The sequence below is a fragment of the Oncorhynchus nerka genome, linkage group LG19, assembly GCF_034236695.1.
Source record: "Oncorhynchus nerka isolate Pitt River linkage group LG19, Oner_Uvic_2.0, whole genome shotgun sequence".
In the NCBI taxonomy this organism is placed as follows: domain Eukaryota; kingdom Metazoa; phylum Chordata; class Actinopteri; order Salmoniformes; family Salmonidae; genus Oncorhynchus; species Oncorhynchus nerka.
In genome coordinates, this window is record NC_088414.1 from 47,185,878 (window position 1) to 47,212,085 (window position 26,208).

The 26,208-nt window shown below is 46.2% G+C and overlaps 1 protein-coding gene across 1 annotated transcript in view; it reads left to right on the forward strand.

The window, feature by feature from the left end:
• gbe1a (glucan (1,4-alpha-), branching enzyme 1a) overlaps positions 1-26,208 on the forward strand; it is a 183,974-nt gene that overhangs the window by 71,761 nt on the left and 86,005 nt on the right. The window contains exons 6-7 of the mRNA XM_065004992.1: positions 1,426-1,516; positions 3,129-3,338. Coding sequence (XP_064861064.1) covers positions 1,426-1,516; positions 3,129-3,338 — 301 coding nt within the window. The remainder of the gene's footprint in view (positions 1-1,425; positions 1,517-3,128; positions 3,339-26,208) is intronic.

Genomic DNA, 26,208 nt, shown 5'->3' on the forward strand with positions numbered 1-26,208 from the left:
AGGTTATAACTAGTTATGTCTGTCAGGTTATAACTGGTTATGTCTTTGTCAGGTTTTAACTGGTTGTTATGTCTTTGTCAGGTTATAACTGGTTGTAATGTCTCTGTCAGGTTATAACTGGTTGTAATGTCTCTGTCAGGTTATAACTGGTTGTAATGTCTCTGTCAGGTTATAACTGGTTGTAATGTCTCTGTCAGGTTATAACTGGTTATGTCTCTGTCAGGTTATAACTGGTTATGTCTGTCAGGTTATAACTGGTTATGTCTCTGTCAGGTTATAACTGGTTATGTCTGTCAGGTTATAACTGGTTATGTCTGTCAGGTTATAACTGGTTATGTCTGTCAGGTTATAACTGGTTATGTCTGTCAGGTTATAACTGGTTATGTCTGTCAGGTTATAACTGGTTATGTCTCTGTCAGGTTATAACTGGTTATGTCTGTCAGGTTTTAACTGGTTATAATGTCTGTCAGGTTATAACTGGTTATGTCTCTGTCAGGTTATAACTGGTTATGTCTGTCAGGTTATAACTGGTTATGTCTGTCAGGTTATAACTGGTTATGTCTGTCAGGTTATAACTGGTTATGTCTGTCAGGTTATAACTGGTTGTTATGTCTGTCAGGTTATAACTGGTTGTTATGTCTGTCAGGTTATAACTGGTTGTTATGTCTGTCAGGTTATAACTGGTTGTTATGTCTGTCAGGTTATAACTGGTTATAATGTCTATGTCAGGTTATAACTGGTTGTAATGTCTATCAGGTTATAACTGGTTATAATGTCAGGTTATAACTGGTTATAATGTCAGGTTATAACTGGTTATAATGTCAGGTTATAACTGGTTATAATGTCAGGTTATAACTGGTTATAATGTCAGGTTATAACTGGTTATTATGTCTGTCAGGTTATAACTGGTTATAATGTCTGTCAGGTTATAACTGGTTATAATGTCTGTCAGGTTATAACTGGTTATAATGTCTGGTTATAACTGGTTATAATGTCAGTCAGGTTATAACTGGTTATAATGTCAGGTTATAACTGGTTATAATGTCTGTCAGGTTATAACTGGTTATAATGTCAGTCAGGTTATAACTGGTTATAATGTCTATCAGGTTATAACTGGTTATAATGTCAGGTTATAACTGGTTATAATGTCAGGTTATAACTGGTTATAATGTCTGTCAGGTTATAACTGGTTATAATGTCTATGTCAGGTTATAACTGGTTGTAATGTCTATGTCAGGTTATAACTAGTTATAATGTCTGGTTATAACTGGTTATAATGTCTGGTTATAACTGGTTATAATGTCAGGTTATAAGGTTATAATGTCAGGTTATAACTGGTTATAATGTCAGGTTATAACTGGTTATGTCTGTCAGGTTATAACTGGTTATGTCTGTCAGGTTATAACTGGTTGTTATGTCTGTCAGGTTATAACTGTGTCCAGTTGATGGCCATCATGGAGCATGCGTACTATGGCAGCTTTGGATACCAGGTCACCAACTTCTTCGCTGCCTCCAGGTAACACACACACAACCTCCAGGTAACACCCACACACAACCTCCAGGTAACACCCACACACAACCTCCAGGTAACACACACACACAACCTCCAGGTAACACACACACAACCGCCAGGTAACACACACACACAACCTCCAGGTAACACACACACACAACCTCCAGGTAACACCCACACACAACCTCCAGGTAACACCCACACACAACCTCCAGGTAACACACACACAACCTCCAGGTAACACACACACACAACCTCCAGGTAACACCCACACACAACCTCCAGGTAACACACACACAACCTCCAGGTAACACACACACACAACCTCCAGGTAACACACACACAACCTCCAGGTAACACACACACAGCCTCCAGGTAACACACACACAGCCTCCGGGTAACACACACACAGACACACACACACAGACACACACACACAGCCTCCAGGTAACATACACACAACCTCCAGGTAACACACACACAACCTCCAGGTAACACACACACACACACACACACACAACCTCCAGGTAACACACACACACACACAACCTCCAGGTAACACACACACACACACACACACACAACCTCCAGGTAACACACACACACACACAACCTCCAGGTAACACACACACACACCTCCAGGTAACACACACACACAACCTCCAGGTAACACACACACAACCTCCAGATAACACACACACACAGCCTCCAGGTAACACACACACACAGCCTCCAGGTAACACACACACACAGCCTCCAGGTAACACACACACACAGCCTCCAGGTAACACACACACACAGCCTCCAGGTAACACACACACACAGCCTCCAGGTAACACACACACACAGCCTCCAGGTAACACACACACACAGCCTCCAGGTAACACACACACACACACAGCCTCCAGGTAACACACACACACAACCTCCAGGTAACACACACACACACAACCTCCAGGTAACACACACACAACCTCCAGGTAACACACACACAACCTCCAGGTAACACACACAACCTCCAGGTAACACACACACAACCTCCAGGTAACACACACACAACCTCCAGGTAACACACACAACCAGCCTCCAGGTAACACACACACAGCCTCCAGGTAACAGACACACAGCCTTAGAGCCACAGCGCGAGTCCCCTGTGCGGGCAGCGCGAGTCCCCTGTGCGTGCGGGCAGCGCGAGTCCCCTGTGCGTGCGGGCAGCGCGAGTCCCCTGTGCTACGGGAGGAGAATTGATTGGTCAAAGCAGAGCTGTGCTGTAGAACTGGAGAATTTGAAATGTACGTTTTCTGTCTCTCTTTCCTTCCTAAAAGGTTTATTCTGTTCTACTGCCATTTACTGTAAGTTTGTATTCTTTCTAAATGTTGTTTCATTGTGGAGAAGGAACCTGCTAGTAGGCATTTCATTGGACTATTCATACCATGTGTCCCATACACACGACTCATAAAACATAACTCTCTTTCTCTCTCCATGATCTGAAGATGCTTTCAACAAAACAATATGTTCTTTACTAATGTTTACCCCTGTAACCCCCCCCGCCTGTCCGTCCGTGCCTCCCTCTTCCTCTCCCCCATCTCTCCATCGCCCCCACGCCTCTCTCCAGTCGGTTCGGCACCCCTGAGGACCTGAAGAGGTTGGTGGACACCGCCCACTCTTTGGGGATCACCGTCCTATTGGATGTGGTACATAGCCACGCCTCCAGTAACACGGCTGATGGGCTGAATAAGTTTGACGGGACAGACTCCTGCTTCTTCCACTCTGGGCCTCGGGGACACCATCCACAGTGGGGCTCACGCCTCTTCAACTACCAGAGGTACGGAAACGCACGTCGCGTACACACTCGGACACAAAGCTACCCACACTCGGACACAAAGCTACCTACACACTCAGACACAAAGTTACATACACACTCAGACACAAAGTTACCTACACACTCAGACACAAAGTTACATACACACTCAGACACAAAGTTACATACACACTCAGACACAAAGTTACATACACACTCAGACACAAAGTTACCTACACACTCAGACACAAAGTTACATACACACTCAGACCTCCAGTCTCTGTGTTGGACTGGTATTCATTATAAACAGACCTCCAGTCTGTGTGATGGACTGGTATTCATTATAAACAGACCTCCAGTCTGTGTGTTGGACTGGTATTCATTATAAACAGACCTCCAGTCTCTGTGTTGGACTGGTATTCATTATAAACAGACCTCCAGTCTCTGTGTTGGACTGGTATTCATTATAAACAGACCTCCAGTCTCTGTGTTGGACTGGTATTCATTATAAACAGACCTCCAGTCTCTGTGTTGGACTGGTATTCATTATAAACAGACCTCCAGTCTCTGTGTTGGACTGGTATTCATTATAAACAGACCTCCAGTCTGTGTCTCTGTGTTTGATGGTCACTCATTTAACCCTGAAGGCACCAACACAGGTACATTTTGATCCATCAGAAAAGAGAGTGCAGAGAGTCTTATCTTTCAGATGCCACAGGAACTGAGCTGAGCCCCGTAGCGTTTTGAAGTTAGAGCTGAAAGTATGATTCACCGGAGCCCATATCAATTATAGTCCCCTACCGGAGCCCATATCAATTATAGTCCCCTACCGGAGCCCATATCAATTATAGTCCCCTACCGGAGGCCATATCAATTATAGTCCCCTACCGGAGGCCATATCAATTATAGTCCCATACCGGAGGCCATATCAATTATAGTCCCCTACCGGAGGCCATATCAATTATAGTCCCCTACCGGAGGCCATATCAATTATAGTCCCCTACCGGAGGCCATATCAATTATAGTCCCCTACCGGAGGCCATATCAATTATAGTCCCCTAATTTCTATTTTCTCAGCCTCGAGTATCACAGAAACACAACACTTTTGAATGAATAAAGAAATGAATAACTATGGATGTAATTAATCAAAACCATAGGTGGAAAAACATTGGAAACCTTTTAAAACATCAAATTTGACTAAATGTGTGAAAAAGAATCAAATGAAAGTGTCTCTATTGGACAGAGATGTTCGCCTCCATTTATAATGTGTGTAAAAAGAATCAAATGAAAGTGTCTCTATTGGACAGAGATGTTCGCCTCCATTTATAATGTGTGTAAAAAGAATCAAAGGAAAGTGTCTCTATTGGACAGAGATGTTCGCCTCCATTTATAATGTGTGTAAAAAGAATCAACCATCTTGCCGTTTTTTTAGGGTTAGGTATGTAAATCCCTGTTTGTTCCAAACGATGTGTCTGGACCATTTAGATGTACAACAATCCCCCAGACACACACTTACACACACACATCTTCTCAACCGTTCGTTACCACACACACACACACACACACACACACACATCTCAACCGTTCGTTACCACACAACAATCCCCCAGACACACACACACACACACACACACACTTACACACACACATCTTCTCAACCGTTCGTTACCACACACACACACACACACACACACACACACACACACACACACACACACACACATCTGAACCATTCATTACCACACAACAATCCCCCAGACAGACAGACAGACACACACACACACACACACACACACACATCTTCTGAACCATTCGTTTCCACACAACAATCCCCCAGTCGCTGTGTTTCAAACGCTTCATGTATTCTGATGTTTTATCTCTGTGTGTATATTATATATATATATATATATATATAATATTTATTTATTCACTTAATCTGGAGCCGTTTTTGATTGAATTAATTGGCGTTTCCTTTCTGTGTTTGAAGCCTTTGTTATTGTTTTCCGTTTGGCTATTTGTCTAGGACCAATTATGGGTGGATACACTCGGGTGTGTGTGTGTGTGTGTGTGTGTGTGCGCGTGGTTTATTAGGCTTTGTGGCTCTAATGTATTGATTTCTCTTTGAGGTCTTTCATCCTTCGCTCTGTTTGCGTGTGTGCGTGTGCGTGCGCGCCAGGCTCATTTAAAGTGTCCTCCACAGTTGACAAAGCTCCAGACAGCAGAAAGATGCCCTCTTTCTCTTTCAATTACTCTCACGTTCTCTGTTCCTCTGTCCTCCGCTCTTCTCTCTCTCGTTCTCTCTGTCCTCTGCTCTTCTCTCTCTCGTTCTCTCTGTCCTGCTCTTCTCTCTCTCGTTCTCTCTGTCCTGCTCTTCTCTCTCACGTTCTCTCTGTCCTCCGCGCTTCTCTCTCTCACGTTCTCTGTTCCTCTGTCCTCTGCTCTCCTCTCTCTCGTTCTCTCTGTCCTCTGCTCTCCTCTCTCTCGTTCTCTCTGTCCTCTGCTCTTCTCTCTCTCGTTCTCTCTGTCCTCTGCTCTTCTCTCTCTCGTTCTCTCTGTCCTGCTCTTCTCTCTCTCGTTTTCTCTGTCCTGCTCTTCTCTCTCTCGTTCTCTCTGTCCTGCTCTTCTCTCTCACGTTCTCTCTGTCCTCCGCGCTTCTCTCTCTCACGTTCTCTGTTCCTCTGTCCTCCGCTCTTCTCTCTCTCGTTCTCTCTGTCCTCTGCTCTCCTCTCTCTCGTTCTCTCTGTCCCGCTCTTCTCTCTCACGTTCACCCTCGTTTGCCTTTCTCGCTCTGTCAATCACTATACCTGTTCTCTCTTTCTCCATCTGTATATCTTCTGTTCTCACCCTCTCGCTCACCCTCTCGCTCACCCTCTCTCTGACCCTCTCTCTGACCCTCTCTCTCACCCTCTCTCACCCTCTCTCTGACCCTCTCTCTCACCCTCTCTCAATCTTTCTCTCACCCTCTCTCTCACCCTCTCTTAATCTTTCTCTCACCCTCTCTCTTAATCTTTCTCTCACCCTCTCTCTTAATCTTTCTCTCACCCTCTCTCTCACCCTCTCTCTACATCTTTCTCACCCCTCTCTTTCACCCCTCTCTCTTAATCTTTCTCTCACATGTGAAACCATGTGGTTTTGGAATGTCACGTGTGTCGATATTTCACAAAGTTTTACGTGGATATTTTTCACATGATGATGCTCTGCAAACAAAAAATGAGTCGGATGTCAGGATGTCACCTGAACACTGCGCAGTCAAAATGATTTAAACTTTAAACATATCTGACACTTTCACGGCCACATTGTGTTTTATTTATACTGTGATTATTATTCAACATGTCCTCACCTGGGATTATAACCCTCACCTGGGATTATAACCCTCACCTGGGATTATAACCCTCACCTGGGATTATAACCCTCACCTGGGATTATAACCCTCACCTGGGATTATAACCCTCACCTGGGATTATAACCCTCACCTGGGATTATAACCCTCACCTAACCCTCACCTGGGATTATAACCCTCAGGTAACCCTCACCTGGGATTATAACCCTCAGCTAACCCTCACCTGGGATTATAACCCTCACCTAACCCTCACCTGGGATTATAACCCTCACCTGGGATTATAACCCTCACCTAACCCTCACCTGGGATTATAACCCTCACCTGGGATTATAACCCTCACCTGGGATTATAACCCTCACCTAACCCTCACCTGGGATTATAACCCTCACCTGGGATTATAACCCTCACCTAACCCTCACCTGGGATTATAAACCTCACCTGGGATTATAACCCTCACCTAACCCTCACCTGGGATTATAACCCTCACCTAAACCTCACCTGGGATTATAACCCTCAGCTAACCCTCACCTGGGATTTGAACTCACAACCCTATTGGTTCATTCTGATCTTCCTGCTACGTCACCACGTCTGCGTCACTGACTGACCTGTATTCCTGACTGACCTGTATTCCTACACTGACCGGTATTCCTGACTGACCTGTATTCCTGTATTCCTGACTGATCTGTATTCCTGACTGACCTGTATTCCTGACTGACCTGTATTCCTACACTGACCTGTATTCCTACACTGACCTGTATTCCTGTATTCCTGTATTCCTGACTGACCTGTATTCCTACACTGACCTGTATTCCTGACTGACCTGTATTCCTGACTGACCTGTATTCCTGACTGACCTGTATTCCTACACTGACCTGTATTCCTGACTGACCTGTATTCCTGACTGACCTGTATTCCTACCCTGACCTGTATTCCTGACTGACCTGTATTCCTGACTGACCTGTATTCCTGACTGACCTGTATTCCTACCCTGACCTGTATTCCTGATTTACCTGTATTCCTACCCTGACCTGTATTCCTGACTGACCTGTATTCCTACCCTGACCTGTATTCCTACACTGACCTGTATTCCTACACTGACCTGTATTCCCGACTGACCTGTATTCCCGACTGACCTGTATTCCTACCCTGACCTGTATTCCTGACTGACCTGTATTCCTGACTGACCTCTGCCTGACCTGTATTCCTGACTTACCTGTATTCCTACCCTGACCTGTATTCCTGACTGACCTGTATTCCTGACTGACCTGTATTCCTACCCTGACCTGTATTCCTGACTGACCTGTATTCCTGACTGACCTGTATTCCTGACTGACCTGTATTCCTGACTGACCTGTATTCCTGAGTGACCTGTATTCCTACACTGACCTGTATTCCTGACTGACCTGTATTCCTACACTGACCTGTATTCCTGACTGACCTGTATTCCTGACTGACCTGTATTCCTGACTGACCTGTATTCCTACACTGACCTGTATTCCTACACTGACCTGTATTCCTACACTGACCTGTATTCCTGACTGACCTGTATTCCTGACTGACCTGAATTCCTGACTGACCTGTATTCCTGACTGACCTGTATTCCTGACTGACCTGTATTCCTGACTGACCTGTATTCCTGACTGACCTGTATTCCTGACTGACCTGAATTCCTGACTGACCTGTATTCCTGACTGACCTGTATTCCTGTATTCCTGACTGATCTGTATTCCTGACTGACCTGTATTCCTGACTGACCTGTATTCCTACACTGACCTGTATTCCTACACTGACCTGTATTCCTGTATTCCTGACTGACCTGTATTCCTACACTGACCTGTATTCCTACACTGACCTGTATTCCTGACTGACCTGTATTCCTGACTGACCTGTATTCCTACACTGACCTGTATTCCTGACTGACCTGTATTCCTACCCTGACCTGTATTCCTGACTGACCTGTATTCCTGACTGACCTGTATTCCTGACTGACCTGTATTCCTACCCTGACCTGTATTCCTGATTTACCTGTATTCCTACCCTGACCTGTATTCCTGACTGACCTGTATTCCTGAATGACCTGTATTCCTGACTGACCTGTATTCCTACCCTGACCTGTATTCCTACACTGACCTGTATTCCTACACTGACCTGTATTCCCGACTGACCTGTATTCCCGACTGACCTGTATTCCTACCCTGACCTGTATTCCTGACTGACCTGTATTCCTGACTGACCTCTGCCTGACCTGTATTCCTGACTTACCTGTATTCCTACCCTGACCTGTATTCCTGACTGACCTGTATTCCTGACTGACCTGTATTCCTACCCTGACCTGTATTCCTGACTGACCTGTATTCCTGACTGACCTGTATTCCTGACTGACCTGTATTCCTGACTGACCTGTATTCCTGAGTGACCTGTATACCTGACTGACCTGTATTCCTGACTGACCTGTATTCCTGACTGACCTGTATTCCTACACTGACCTGTATTCCTGACTGACCTGTATTCCTACACTGACCTGTATTCCTGACTGACCTGTATTCCTGACTGACCTGTATTCCTGACTGACCTGTATTCCTACACTGACCTGTATTCCTACACTGACCTGTATTCCTACACTGACCTGTATTCCTACACTGACCTGTATTCCTGACTGACCTGTATTCCTGACTGACCTGTATTCCTGACTGACCTGACCTGTATTCCTGACTGACCTGAATTCCTGACTGACCTGTATTCCTGACTGACCTGTATTCCTGACTGACCTGAATTCCCGACTGACCTGAATTCCCGACTGACCTGAATTCCCGACTGACCTGAATTCCCGACTGACCTGAATTCCCGACTGACCTGAATTCCTGACTGACCTGTATTCCTGACTGACCTGAATTCCTGACTGACCTGTATTCCTGACTGACCTGAATTCCTGACTGACCTGTATTCCTACACTGACCTGTATTCCTGACTGACCTGTATTCCTGACTGACCTGTATTCCTGACTGACCTGTATTCCTGCACTGACCTGTATTCCTACACTGACCTGTATTCCTGACTGACCTGTATTCCTGACTGACCTGTATTCCTGACTGACCTGTATTCCTGACTGACCTGTATTCCTGACTGACCTGTATTCCTGACTGACCTGTATTCCTACACTGACCTGTATTCCTGACTGACCTGTATTCCTGACTGACCTCTGACTGACCTGTATTCCTACACTGACCTGTATTCCTGACTGACCTGTATTCCTGACTGACCTGTGTTCCTGACTGACCTGTATTCCTACACTGACCTGTATTCCTGACTGACCTGTATTCCTGACTGACCTGTATTCCTGACTGACCTGTATTCCTACACTGACCTGTATTCCTGACTGACCTGTATTCCTGACTGACCTCTGACTGACCTGTATTCCTACACTGACCTGTATTCCTGACTGACCTGTATTCCTGACTGACCTGTGTTCCTGACTGACCTGTATTCCTACACTGACCTGTATTCCTGACTGACCTGTGTTCCTGACTGACCTATATTCCTACACTGACCTGTATTCCTGACTGACCTGTATTCCTGACTGACCTGTGTTCCTGACTGACCTGTGTTCCTGACTGACCTGTATTCCTGACTGACCTGTATTCCTGACTGACCTGTGTTCCTGACTGACCTGTATTCCTACACTGACCTGTATTCCTGACTGACCTGTGTTCCTGACTGACCTGTATTCCTACACTGACCTGTATTCCTGACTGACCTGTGTTCCTGACTGACCTGTATTCCTGACTGACCTGTATTCCTGACTGACCTGTATTCCTACACTGACCTGTATTCCTACACTGACCTGTATTCCTACACTGACCTGTATTCCTGACTGACCTGTATTCCTACACTGACCTGTATTCCTGACTGACCTGACCTGTATTCCTGACTGACCTGTATTCCTACACTGACCTGTATTCCTGACTGACCTGTATTCCTGACTGACCTGTATTCCTGACTGACCTGTATTCCTGACTGACCTGTATTCCTGACTGACCTGTATTCCTGACTGACCTGTATTCCTGACTGACCTGTATTCCTGACTGACCTGTATTCCTGACTGACCTGTATTCCTGACTGACCTGTATTCCTGACTGACCTGTATTCCTGACTGACCTGTATTCCTACACTGACCTGTATTCCTGACTGACCTGTATTCCTGACTGACCTGTATTCCTGACTGACCTGTATTCCTGACTGACCTGTATTCCTACACTGACCTGTATTCCTACACTGACCTGTATTCCTGACTGACCTGTATTCCTACACTGACCTGTATTCCTGACTGACCTGAATTCCTGACTGACCTGTATTCCTGTCTGACCTGAATTCCTGACTGACCTGTATTCCTGACTGACCTGAATTCCCGACTGACCTGTATTCCCGACTGACCTGAATTCCTGACTGACCTGAATTCCTGACTGACCTGTATTCCTGACTGACCTGTATTCCTGACTGACCTGTATTCCTGACTGACCTGTATTCCTGACTGACCTGTATTCCTGACTGACCTGAATTCCTGACTGACCTGTATTCCTGACTGACCTGAATTCCTGACTGACCTGAATTCCTGACTGACCTGAATTCCTGACTGACCTGAATTCCTGACTGACCTGAATTCCTGACTGACCTGTATTCCTACACTGACCTGTATTCCTGACTGACCTGTATTCCTGACTGACCTGTATTCCTGACTGACCTGTATTCCTGACCGACCTGTATTCCTGACCGACCTGTATTCCTACACTGACCTGTATTCCTACACTGACCTGTATTCCTACACTGACCTGTATTCCTACACTGACCTGTATTCCTGACTGACCTGTATTCCTGACTGACCTGTATTCCTACCCTGACCTGTATTCCTGATTTACCTGTATTCCTACCCTGACCTGTATTCCTGACTGACCTGTATTCCTGAATGACCTGTATTCCTGACTGACCTGTATTCCTACCCTGACCTGTATTCCTACACTGACCTGTATTCCTACACTGACCTGTATTCCTACACTGACCTGTATTCCTGACTGACCTGTATTCCTGACTGACCTGTATTCCCGACTGACCTGTATTCCTACCCTGACCTGTATTCCTGACTGACCTGTATTCCTGACTGACCTCTGCCTGACCTGTATTCCTGACTTACCTGTATTCCTACCCTGACCTGTATTCCTGACTGACCTGTATTCCTGACTGACCTGTATTCCTACCCTGACCTGTATTCCTGACTGACCTGTATTCCTGACTGACCTGTATTCCTGACTGACCTGTATTCCTGACTGACCTCTGCCTGACCGGTATTCCTGACTTACCTGTATTCCTACCCTGACCTGTATTCCTGACTGACCTGTATTCCTGACTGACCTGTATTCCTACCCTGACCTGTATTCCTGACTGACCTGTATTCCTGACTGACCTGTATTCCTGACTGACCTGTATTCCTACCCTGACCTGTATTCCTGACTGACCTGTATTCCTGACTGACCTGTATTCCTGACTGACCTGTATTCCTACACTGACCTGTATTCCTGACTGACCTGTATTCCTGACTGACCTGTATTCCTGACTGACCTGTATTCCTACACTGACCTGTATTCCTACACTGACCTGTATTCCTGACTGACCTGTATTCCTACACTGACCTGTATTCCTGACTGACCTGAATTCCTGACTGACCTGTATTCCTGTCTGACCTGTATTCCTGACTGACCTGTATTCCTGACTGACCTGTATTCCTGACTGACCTGAATTCCTGACTGACCTGTATTCCTGACTGACCTGAATTCCCGACTGACCTGTATTCCTGACTGACCTGAATTCCTGACTGACCTGTATTCCTGACTGACCTGTATTCCTGACTGACCTGTATTCCTGACTGACCTGTATTCCTGACTGACCTGAATTCCTGACTGACCTGTATTCCTGACTGACCTGAATTCCTGACTGACCTGAATTCCTGACTGACCTGAATTCCTGACTGACCTGTATTCCTGACTGACCTGAATTCCTGACTGACCTGAATTCCTGACTGACCTGTATTCCTGACTGACCTGTATTCCTGACTGACCTGTATTCCTGACTGACCTGTATTCCTGACTGACCTGTATTCCTGACTGACCTGTATTCCTGACTGACCTGTATTCCTGACTGACCTGTATTCCTACACTGACCTGTATTCCTACACTGACCTGTATTCCTACACTGACCTGTATTCCTGACTGACCTGTATTCCTACACTGACCTGTATTCCTGACTGACCTGAATTCCTGACTGACCTGTATTCCTGACTGACCTGTATTCCTGACTGACCTGTATTCCTACACTGACCTGTATTCCTACACTGACCTGTATTCCTGACTGACCTGTATTCCTGACTGACCTGTATTCCTACACTGACCTGTATTCCTGACTGACCTGAATTCCTGACTGACCTGTATTCCTGTCTGACCTGTATTCCTGACTGACCTGTATTCCTGACTGACCTGAATTCCTGACTGACCTGAATTCCCGACTGACCTGTATTCCCGACTGACCTGTATTCCTGACTGACCTGAATTCCTGACTGACCTGAATTCCCGACTGACCTGTATTCCTGACTGACCTGTATTCCTGACTGACCTGTATTCCTGACTGACCTGTATTCCTGACTGACCTGTATTCCTACACTGACCTGTATTCCTACACTGACCTGTATTCCTGACTGACCTGTATTCCTGACTGACCTGTATTCCTGATTTACCTGTATTCCTGATTTGACCTGTATTCCTGACTGACCTGTATTCCTGACTGACCTGTATTCCTGACTGACCTGTATTCCTACCCTGACCTGTATTCCTACACTGACCTGTATTCCTACACTGACCTGTATTCCTACACTGACCTGTATTCCTGACTGACCTGTATTCCTGACTGACCTGTATTCCCGACTGACCTGTATTCCTACCCTGACCTGTATTCCTGACTGACCTGTATTCCTGACTGACCTCTGCCTGACCTGTATTCCTGACTTACCTGTATTCCTACCCTGACCTGTATTCCTACCCTGACCTGTATTCCTGACTGACCTGTATTCCTACCCTGACCTGTATTCCTGACTGACCTGTATTCCTGACTGACCTGTATTCCTGACTGACCTCTGCCTGACCTGTATTCCTGACTTACCTGTATTCCTACCCTGACCTGTATTCCTGACTGACCTGTATTCCTGACTGACCTGTATTCCTACCCTGACCTGTATTCCTGACTGACCTGTATTCCTGACTGACCTGTATTCCTACCCTGACCTGTATTCCTGACTGACCTGTATTCCTGACTGACCTGTATTCCTGACTGACCTGTATTCCTACACTGACCTGTATTCCTGACTGACCTGTATTCCTACACTGACCTGTATTCCTACACTGACCTGTATTCCTGACTGACCTGTATTCCTACACTGACCTGTATTCCTGACTGACCTGAATTCCTGACTGACCTGTATTCCTGACTGACCTGTATTCCTGACTGACCTGTATTCCTGACTGACCTGTATTCCTGACTGACCTGTATTCCTGACTGACCTGTATTCCTGACTGACCTGAATTCCTGACTGACCTGTATTCCTGACTGACCTGAATTCCTGACTGACCTGTATTCCTGACTGACCTGTATTCCTGACTGACCTGTATTCCTGACTGACCTGTATTCCTGACTGACCTGTATTCCTGACTGACCTGTATTCCTGACTGACCTGAATTCCTGACTGACCTGAATTCCTGACTGACCTGAATTCCTGACTGACCTGTATTCCTGACTGACCTGAATTCCTGACTGACCTGAATTCCTGACTGACCTGAATTCCTGACTGACCTGTATTCCTACACTGACCTGTATTCCTGACTGACCTGTATTCCTGACTGACCTGTGTTCCTGACTGACCTGTATTCCTGACCGACCTGTATTCCTACACTGACCTGTATTCCTACACTGACCTGTATTCCTACACTGACCTGTATTCCTACACTGACCTGTATTCCTGACTGACCTGTATTCCTGACTGACCTGTATTCCTACCCTGACCTTTATTCCTGATTTACCTGTATTCCTACCCTGACCTGTATTCCTGACTGACCTGTATTCCTGAATGACCTGTATTCCTGACTGACCTGTATTCCTACCCTGACCTGTATTCCTACACTGACCTGTATTCCTACACTGACCTGTATTCCTGACTGACCTGTATTCCCGACTGACCTGTATTCCTACCCTGACCTGTATTCCTGACTGACCTGTATTCCTGACTGACCTCTGCCTGACCTGTATTCCTGACTGACCTGTATTCCTACACTGAGCTGTATTCCTGACTGACCTGTGTTCCTGACTGACCTGTATTCCTACACTGACCTGTATTCCTGACTGACCTGTGTTCCTGACTGACCTGTATTCCTGACTGACCTGTATTCCTACACTGACCTGTATTCCTGACTGACCTGTATTCCTGACTGACCTGTATTCCTGACTGACCTGTATTCCTACACTGACCTGTATTCCTACACTGACCTGTATTCCTACACTGACCTGTATTCCTGACTGACCTGTATTCCTGACTGACCTGTATTCCTACACTGACCTGTATTCCTACACTGACCTGTATTCCTGACTGACCTGTATTCCTGACTGACCTGTATTCCTGACTGACCTGTATTCCTACACTGACCTGTATTCCTGACTGACCTGTATTCCTGACTGACCTGTATTCCTGACTGACCTGTATTCCTGACTGACCTCTGACTGACCTGTATTCCTACACTGACCTGTATTCCTGACTGACCTGTATTCCTGACTGACTTTTGTTCCTGACTGACCTGTATTCCTGACTGACCTGTATTCCTGACCTGATTCTGTGTTCCTGACTGACCTGTATTCCTACACTGACCTGTATTCCTGACTGACCTGTATTCCTGACTGACCTGTATTCCTGACTGACCTGTGTTCCTGACTGACCTGTATTCCTGACTGACCTGTATTCCTGACTGACCTGTGTTCCTGACTGACCTGTGTTCCTGACTGATTCCTGTATTCACTGACCTGTATTCCTGACTGACCTGTGTTCCTGACTGACCTGTATTCCTACACTGACCTGTATTCCTGACTGACCTGTATTCCTGACTGACCTGTATTCCTGACTGACCTGTATTCCTACACTGACCTGTATTCCTGACTGACCTGTATTCCTGACTGACCTCTGACTGACCTGTATTCCTACACTGACCTGTATTCCTGACTGACCTGTATTCCTGACTGACCTCTGACTGACCTGTATTCCTACACTGACCTGTATTCCTGACTGACCTGTGTTCCTGACTGACCTGTATTCCTACACTGACCTGTATTCCTGACTGACCTGTGTTCCTGACTGACCTGTATTCCTGACTGACCTGTATTCCTACACTGACCTGTATTCCTGACTGACCTGTATTCCTGACTGACCTGTATTCCTGACTGACCTGTATTCCTGACTGACCTGTATTCCTACACTGACCTGTATTCCTACACTGACCTGTATTCCTGACTGACCTGTATTCCTACACTGACCTGTATTCCTGCACTGACCTGTATTCCTGACTGACCTGTATTCCTGACACTGTACCTGTGACCTGTCTACACTGACCTGTATTCCTGACTGACCTGTATTCCTGACTGACCTGTATTCCTGACTGACCTGTATTCCTACACTGACCTGTATTCCTGACTGACCTGTATTCCTGACTGACCTGTATTCCTGACTGACCTGTATTCCTGACTGACCTCTGACTGACCTGTATTCCTACACTGACCTGTATTCCTGATTCTGACCTGTATTCCTGACTGACCTGTGTTCCTGACTGACCTGTATTCCTGACTTTTGACCTGTATTCCTGACTGACCTGTGTTCCTACACTGACCTGTATTCCTGACTGACCTGTGTTCCTGACTGACCTGTATTCCTGACTGACCTGTATTCCTGACTGACCTGTATTCCTGACTGACCTGTGTTCCTGACTGACCTGTATTCCTGACTGACCTGTATTCCTGACTGACCTGTGTTCCTGACTGACCTGTATTCCTACACTGACCTGTATTCCTGACTGTGTTCCTGACTGACCTGTATTCCTGACTGACCTGACCTGTATTCCTGTGTTCACTGACCTGTATTCCTGACTGACCTGTGTTCCTGACTGACCTGTGTTCCTGACTGACCTGTATTCCTGACTGACCTGTGTTCCTGACTGACCTGTATTCCTGACTGACCTGTATCCTGACTGACCTGTATTCCTGACTGACCTGTATTCCTGACTGACCTGTATTCCTGACTGACCTGTATTCTGACTGACCTGACTGACCCTGACTGACCTGTATTCCTGACTGACCTCTGACTGACCTGTATTCCTACACTGACCTGTATTCCTGACTGACCTGTGTTCCTGACTGACCTGTATTCCTACACTGACCTGTATTCCTGACTGACCTGTATTCCTGACTGACCTGTATTCCTGACTGACGTGTATTCCTACACTGACCTGTATTCCTGACTGACCTGTATTCCTGACTGACCTCTGACTGACCTGTATTCCTACACTGACCTGTATTCCTGACTGACCTGTATTCCTGACTGACCTGTGTTCCTGACTGACCTGTATTCCTACACTGACCTGTATTCCTGACTGACCTGTGTTCCTGACTGACCTGTGTTCCTGACTGACCTGTATTCCTGACTGACCTGTATTCCTGACTGACCTGTGTTCCTGACTGACCTGTATTCCTACACTGACCTGTATTCCTGACTGACCTGTGTTCCTGACTGACCTGTATTCCTTACTGACCTGAATTCCTGACTGACCTGAATTCCTGACTGACCTGTATTCCTGACTGACCTGAATTCCTGACTGACCTGTATTCCTACACTGACCTGTATTCCTGACTGACCTGTATTCCTGACTGACCTGTATTCCTGACCGACCTGTATTCCTGACCGACCTGTATTCCTACACTGACCTGTATTCCTACACTGACCTGTATTCCTACACTGACCTGTATTCCTGACTGACCTGTATTCCTGACTGACCTGTATTCCTGACTGACCTGTATTCCTACCCTGACCTGTATTCCTGATTTACCTGTATTCCTACCCTGACCTGTATTCCTGACTGACCTGTATTCCTGAATGACCTGTATTCCTGACTGACCTGTTTTCCTACCCTGACCTGTATTCCTACACTGACCTGTATTCCTACACTGACCTGTATTCCTACACTGACCTGTATTCCTGACTGACCTGTATTCCTGACTGACCTGTATTCCTGACTGACCTGTATTCCCGACTGACCTGTATTCCTACCCTGACCTGTATTCCTGACTGACCTGTATTCCTGACTGACCTCTGCCTGACCTGTATTCCTGACTTACCTGTATTCCTACCCTGACCTGTATTCCTGACTGACCTGTATTCCTGACTGACCTGTATTCCTACCCTGACCTGTATTCCTGACTGACCTGTATTCCTGACTGACCTGTATTCCTGAGTGACCTGTATTCCTGACTGACCTGACTGACCTGTATTCCTGACTGACCTGTATTCCTACACTGACCTGTATTCCTACACTGACCTGTATACACTGACCTGTATTCCTACACTGACCTGTATTCCTACACTGACCTGTATTCCTGACTGACCTGTATTCCTGACTGACCTGTATTCCTACACTGACCTGTATTCCTACACTGACCTGTATTCCTGACTGACCTGTATTCCTGACTGACCTGTATTCCTGACTGACCTGTATTCCTACACTGACCTGTATTCCTACACTGACCTGTATTCCTGACTGACCTGTATTCCTGACTGACCTGTATTCCTGACTGACCTGTATTCCTGACTGACCTCTGACTGACCTGTATTCCTACACTGACCTGTATTCCTGACTGACCTGTATTCCTGACTGACCTGTGTTCCTGACTGACCTGTATTCCTACACTGACCTGTATTCCTGACTGACCTGTGTTCCTGACTGACCTGTATTCCTACACTGACCTGTATTCCTGACTGACCTGTATTCCTGACTGACCTGTATTCCTGACTGACCTGTGTTCCTGACTGACCTGTATTCCTGACTGACCTGTATTCCTGACTGACCTGTGTTCCTGACTGACCTGTATTCCTACACTGACCTGTATTCCTGACTGACCTGTGTTCCTGACTGACCTGTATTCCTACACTGACCTGTATTCCTGACTGACCTGTGTTCCTGACTGACCTGTATTCCTGACTGACCTGTATTCCTACACTGACCTGTATTCCTGACTGACCTGTATTCCTGACTGACCTGCATTCCTACACTGACCTGCATTCCTACACTGACCTGTATTCCTACACTGACCTGTATTCCTGACTGACCTGTATTCCTGACTGACCTGTATTCCTGACTGACCTGTATTCCTACACTGACCTGTATTCCTACACTGACCTGTATTCCTGACTGACCTGTATTCCTACACTGACCTGTATTCCTGACTGACCTGTATTCCTACACTGACCTGTATTCCTACACTGACCTGTATTCCTGACTGACCTGTATTCCTACACTGACCTGTATTCCTGACTGACCTGTATTCCTGACTGACCTGTATTCCTACACTTTGCACTTCAAAATACACTCAAACTATTATCATTTTCATAGTGATTCAGGAGTAACATTAAACAGGATAATATTCCCAAGCAACATAAAACAACTGTACAGATATCCCTCAAATTACTGAAATAAGTATATATATATATAAAATCAATGATGACAGAAAAGTCAGACTAATTTATATCTAAAATAGCAGTGGAGACTCTTTTGCCAAGTGCGGCATAGACACGTGATGTCAGTCGTTCACATGTGTTCACCTCCGCGCGTGAATTGTCCAATTTGCAGTTTTAGTTTCAAATATTGTCACGTTAGTTTCATGGTATCACATGTTAAAATGTTGCATCCCCCACATTGTCACATTTGTTTCACAATCTTCTGCGTATGTAGTTGTCATGTGAAATCCATGTGGTTTTTCCACAAACACACACCCCTGGGTAATTACACTCCCACAAACACTCACCACTGGGTAATTACACTCCCACAAACACTCACCACTGGGTAATTACACTCCCACAAACACTCACCACTGGGTAATTACACTCCCACAAACACTCACCACTGGGTAATTACACTCCCACAAACACTCACCACTGGGTAATTACACTCCCACAAACACTCACCACTGGGTAATTACACTCCCACAAACACTCACCACTGGGTAATTACACTTCCACAAACACTCACCACTGGGTAATTACACTTCCACAAACACTCACCACTGGGTAATTACACTCCCACAAACACTCACCACTGGGTAATTACACTTTCGCAGAATGAAGAAGAGAGCGAGAGGAAGCACAGAAACCCAGTTGACTGAACAACTTCTAACAGACTGTGGTTGACGTGTTCAGGGCATATGGATTATAGTTGGATAATAGACTGTAGCAGAGTGGCTAGTTGGATAATAGACTGTACCAGAGTGGCTAGTTGGATAATAGACTGTAGCACTGTTGGTAATAGACTGTAGCAGAATTGAAGAAGACTGTAGCAGAGTGGCTAGTTGGAAATAGACTGTACAGAGTGGCTAGTTGATAACAGACTGTAACAGACTGTTGGGTTAGACTGTAGCAGAGGGCTATTGGATAAAAGATTATGGCTAGTTGGATAATAGACTATAGCAGAGTGTCTAGTTGGATAATAGACTGTAGCAGAGTGGCTAGTTGGATAATAGACTATAGCAGAGTGGCTAGTTGGATAATAGACTGTAGCAGAGTGGCTAGTTGGATAATAGACTGTAGACTGTTGGATAATAGACAGCAGTGGCTAGTTGGATAATAGACTGTAGCAGAGTGGCTAGTTGGATAATAGACTGTAGCAGAGTGGCTAGTTGGATAATAGACTGTAGCAGAGTGGCTAGTTGGATAATAGACTGTAGCAGAGTGGCTAGTTGGATAATAGACTGTAGCAGAGTGGCTAGTTGGATAATAGACTGTAGCAGAGTGGCTAGTTGGATAATAGACTATAGCAGAGTGGCTAGTTGGATAATAGACTGTAGCAGAGTGTCTAGTTGGATATTAGACTGTAGCAGAGTGGCTAGTTGGATAATAGACTGTAGCAGAGTGGCTAGTTGGATAATAGACTGTAGCAGAGTGGCTAGTTGGATAATAGACTGTAGCAGAGTGGCTAGTTGGATAATAGACTGTAGCAGAGTGGCTAGTTGGATAATAGACTGTAGCAGAGTGGCTAGTTGGATAATAGACTGTAGCAGAGTGGCTAGTTGGATAATAGACTGTAGCAGAGTGGCTAGTTGGATAATAGACTGTATAACAGACAGAGTGGCTAGTTGGATAATAGACTGTAGCAGAGACTGTGGCTAGTTGGATAATAGACTGTAGCAGAGTGGCTAGTTGGATAATAGACTGTAGCAGAGTGGCTAGTTGGATAATAGACTGTAGCAGAGTGGCTAGTTGGATAATAGACTGTAGCAGAGTGGCTAGTTGGATAATAGACTGTAGCAGAGTGGCTAGTTGTTGATAATAGACTGTAGCAGAGTGGCTAGTTGGATAATAGACTGTAGCAGAGTGGCTAGTTGGATAATAGACTGTAGCAGAGTGGCTAGTTGGATAATAGACTGTAGCAGAGTGGCTAGTTGGATAATAGACTGTAGCAGAGTGGCTAGTTGGATAATAGACTGTAGCAGAGTGGCTAGTTGGATAAAAGACTGTAGCAGAGTGGCTAGTTGGCTAGTTGGATAAAAGACTGTAGCAGAGTGGCTAGTTGGATAAAAGACTGTAGCAGAGTGGCTAGTTGGATAAAAGACTGTAGCAGAGTGGCTAGTTGGATAAAAGACTGTAGCAGAGTGGCTAGTTGGATAAAAGACTGTAGCAGAGTGGCTAGTTGGATAAAAGACTCTGCAAAAATATCCTCTGTGCACAACATAAAACACAATAATGCATGCAGAGCAGATTTAGGCCGATACCCGTTAATTACCAAAATCCAGAAAAGAGCCGTTAAATTCTACAACCACCTAAAAGGAAGTGATTCCCGAACCTTCCATAACAAAATGTTAACCTACAGAGAGATGAACCTGGAGAAGAGTCCCCTAATCAAGCTGGTCCTGGGGCTCTGTTCACAAACACAAACACACCCCACAGAGCCCCAGGACAACAGCACAATTAGACCCAACCAAATCATGAGAAAACAAAAAGATAATTACTTGACACATTGGAAAGCATTAACAAAAAAACAGAGCAAACTAGAATGCTATTTGGCCCTACACAGAGAGTACACAGCGGCAGAATACCTGACCACTGTGACTGACCCAAACTTAAGGAAAGCTTTGACTATGTACAGACTCAGTGAGCATTGCCTTGCTATTGAGAAAGGCCGCCGTAGACAGACCTGGCTCTCAAGAGAAGACAGGCTATGTGCTCACTGCCCACAAAATGAGGTGGAAACTGAGCTGCACTTCCTAACCTCCTGCCCAATGTATGACCATATTAGAGATACATATTTCCCTCAGATTACACAGATCCACAAAGAATTGGAAAACAAACCCGATTTTGATAAACTCCCATATCTACTGGGTGAAATTCCACAGTGTGCCGTCACAGCAGCAAGATGTGTGACCTGTTGCCACAAGAAAAGGTCAACCAGTGAAGAACAAACACCATCGTAAATACAACCCATATTTATGCTTATTTATTTTCCCTTTTGTACTTTAACCATTTGTACATCGTTACAACGCTGTATATATATAATATGACATTTGTAATGTCTTTATTCTTATGGAGCCTCTGTGAGTTTAAATGTTTACTGTTCATTTTGATTTATTTGTCTTTTGTTTATCTACTTCACTTGCTTTGTCAATGATAATATATGTTTCTCGTGCCAATAAAGCTCTTTGAATTGATAAAGGAGGGAGATGAAGAGAGACCGATTATTCTAGGTTCGAATCCCGAGCTGACAAGGTACAAATCTGTCGTTCTTTCCCTGAACAGCCAGTTAACCCACTGTTCCTAGGCCGTCATTGAAAATAAGAATTTGTTCTTAACTGACTTGCCTAGTTAAATAAAGGTACTTTTTTTTTTTTAAGTAGTGTATCCAGTCACATCCAGGCAGCCTTGCTCTGTGTCAGCTAGCTAATTCAGTCAACTTGACCTCATCTCCACCTCTATCCACCATGTGGGCCCAAACTGCAGCCTTGCTCTGTGTCAGCTAGCTAATTCAGTCAACTTGACCTCATCTCCACCTCTATCCACCATGTGGGCCCAAACTGCAGCCTTGCTCTGTGTCAGCTAGCTAATTCAGTCAACTTTACCTCATCTCCACCTCTATCCACCATGTGGGCCCAAACTGCAGCTCTGTGTCAGCTAGCTAATTCAGTCAACTTTACCTCTATCCACCATGTGGGCCCAAACTGCAGCCTTGCTCTGTGTCAGCTAGCTAATTCAGTCAACTTTACCTCATCTCCACCTCTATCCACCATGTGGGCCCAAACTGCAGCCTTGCTCTGTGTCAGCTAGCTAATTCAGTCAACTTTACCTCATCTCCACCTCTATCCACCATGTGGGCCCAAACTGCAGCTCTGTGTCAGCTAGCTAATTCAGTCAACTTTACCTCATCTCCACCTCATCTCCACCATGTGGGCCCAAACTGCAGCTCTGTGTCAGCTAGCTATTTCAGTCAACTTTACCTCATCTCCACCATGTGGTCCCAAACTACAGCTCTGTGTCAGCTAGCTATTTCAGTCAACTTTACCTCATCTCCACCATGTGGTCCCAAACTACAGCTCTGTGTCAGCTAGCTAATTAACACACTGCTGTCAATTCTTCTTCTCCTCCTCTCCCCCCTTCCACTCCCCTAGCTGTATGAATGAAAAGCCATCCTCTCTCTCTCTTTCTCTCCTCTCTCTCTCTTTCTCTCCTCTCTCTCTCTCTCTCTCTCTCTCTCTCTCTCTTTGTCTCCTCTCTCTCGGTCTCCTCTCTCTCTCTTCTCTCTTCGTCTCTCTCTCTTCTCTCTTTCTCTGTCTCCTCTCTCTCTTCTCTCTCTCTCTTTCCTCTCGCTCTCTCTCTGGGTAATTTCTCTGTGGGTATGGGTGGAGAGCTGTCTATGGGCTGATGGCTTCATCACAGACAGACTGACTGGGCAATGGAGGGATAGAGCCACACATCACTGACTTTGACCTTACTCCCCCTCTCCTCTACATCGAAAAGATGAGATCTGTCTTTTACTAATTAACGGAACCTACTGTAGATGCCATCCTCTCATCCTACCATCCTTCCATCTCTCTCATCCTACCATCCTTCCATCTCTCTCATCCTACCATCCTTCCATCTCTCATCCTACCATCCTCTCATCCTACCATCCTTCCATCTCTCTTCTCTCTTTTTCACTCTCCTTATTCTTATTCTTATTTCTCTTGCATCTTCCTCCCTCTTTCCTCCCTCTCTTTCCTCCCTCTCTCTTTTGTCCTAGATATTCATTGATTGGTGAAAGCCTCCAGACCTTTTTAATTAGACTTTCATTTTCCCCCTCGCCTTCTTTCCTTTGTCCCCTCTTTTGTTTCTCCCCCTTTTCTCCTTCCCTCCCCTCCTCTCTCACCCCTAGTCTTCCCCTTTTCTCTCCTTCCCTCTCCTCCTCTCTCTCTCCTTGGCTCCCCCTTTTCTCTCCTTCCCTCTCCTCCTCTCTCTCTCCTAGGCTCCCCCTTTTCTCTCCTTCCCTCTCCTCCTCTCTCTCTCTCTCTCCAAGGCTCCCCCTTTTCTCTCCTTCTCTCCCCTCCCCTCTCTCTCTCTCTCCAAGGCTCCCCCTTTTCTCTCCTTCCCTCTCCTCCTCTCTCTCTCCTTGGCTCCCCCTTTTCTCTCCTTCCCTCTCCTCCTCTCTCTCTCCAAGGCTCCCCCTTTTCTCTCCTTCCCTCTCCTCCTCTCTCTCTCCTTGGCTCCCCCTTTTCTCTCCTTCCCTCCCTCTCTCTCTCTCTCTCTCCAAGGCTCCCTCCTCCTCCCTCTCTCTCTCTCTCTCCTGGCTCCCCCTTTTCTCTCCTTCCCTCTCCTCCTCTCTCTCTCCTTGGCTCCCCCTTTTCTCTCCTTCCCTCTCCTCCTCTCTCTCTCCTAGGCTCCCCCTTTTCTCTCCTTCCCTCTCCTCCTCTCTCTCTCTCTCTCCAAGGCTCCCCCTTTTCTCTCCTTCTCTCCCCTCCCCTCTCTCTCCTAGGCTCCCCCTTTTCTCTCCTTCCCTCTCCTCCTCTCTCTCTCCTAGTTTTCCCCTTTTCTCTCCTTCCCTCCTCTCTCTCTCCTAGTTTTCCCCTTTTCTCTCCTTCCCTCCTCTCTCTCCTAGTTTTCCCCTTTTCTCTCCTTCCCTCCCCTCCTCTCTCTCTCCTAGGCTCCCCCTTTTCTCTCCTTCCCTCCCCTCCTCTCTCTCTCTCCTAGTCTCCTCTTTCACCTGCTTTTTTCTTTTAGTTTTTTCTCTAAAACCAAACCATTCATGTTTTTATTCCCCATGGTAGCTGTGTGCTGCGTAACCTACATGTGGGATTATTTAAGAGGGAAGGTTTCAGATGTTTTCAGAAGATGGACAGGGACTCTGCTGTCCTAGTTTCAGGGGGAAGATGGACAGGGACTCTGCTGTTCTAGTGTCAGGGGGGAAGATGGACAGGGACTCTGCTGTCCTAGCTTCAGAGGGAAGCTGGTTCCACCACTGTGGTGCCAGGATAGAGAAGAGCTGTGACTGGGATGAACTGCTCTGGCCTAGAGACCAGAGTTGTCAGAACGGAGTGCTTGGGTTGGGGTGTAGGTTAGGAGCAGAGCCTGAAGGTAGGGAGAGCAGTTCCTCTTGCTGCTCCGTAGGTAACACCATGGTCTAGTAGTGGATGGGTTGGGGTGAAGGTAGGGAGGGGCAGTTCCTCTTGCTGCTCCGTAGGTAACACCATGGTCTGGTAGTGGATGGGTTGGGGTGTAGGGTAGGAGCAGAGCCTGAAGGTAGAGGGACAGTTCCTCTTGTTGCTCCGTAGGTAACACCATGGTCTAGTAGTGGATGGGTTGGGGTGTAGGTAGGGAGGGGCAGTTCCTCTTGCTACTCCGTAGGTAACACCATGGTCTAGTAGTGGATGGGTTGGGGTGTAGGGTAGGAGCAGAGCCTGAAGGTAGGGAGGGACAGTTCCTCTTGCTGCTCCGTAGGTAACACCATGGTCTGGTAGTGGATGGGTTGGGGTGTAGGGTAGGAGCAGAGCCTGAAGGTAGAGGGACAGTTCCTCTTGCTGCTCCGTAGGTAAGCACCATGGTCTGGTAGTGGATGTGAGCTTGGACTGGAAGCCAGTGGAGTGTCTGGAGGAGCAGGGTGACATGGGAGAAATTTAACACCAGGCGGGCTGAAGCGTTCTGGGTAAGTTGCAGGGGTTTGATGGCAGAGCCCAGCCAGCAGAGAGTTGCAGTAGTCC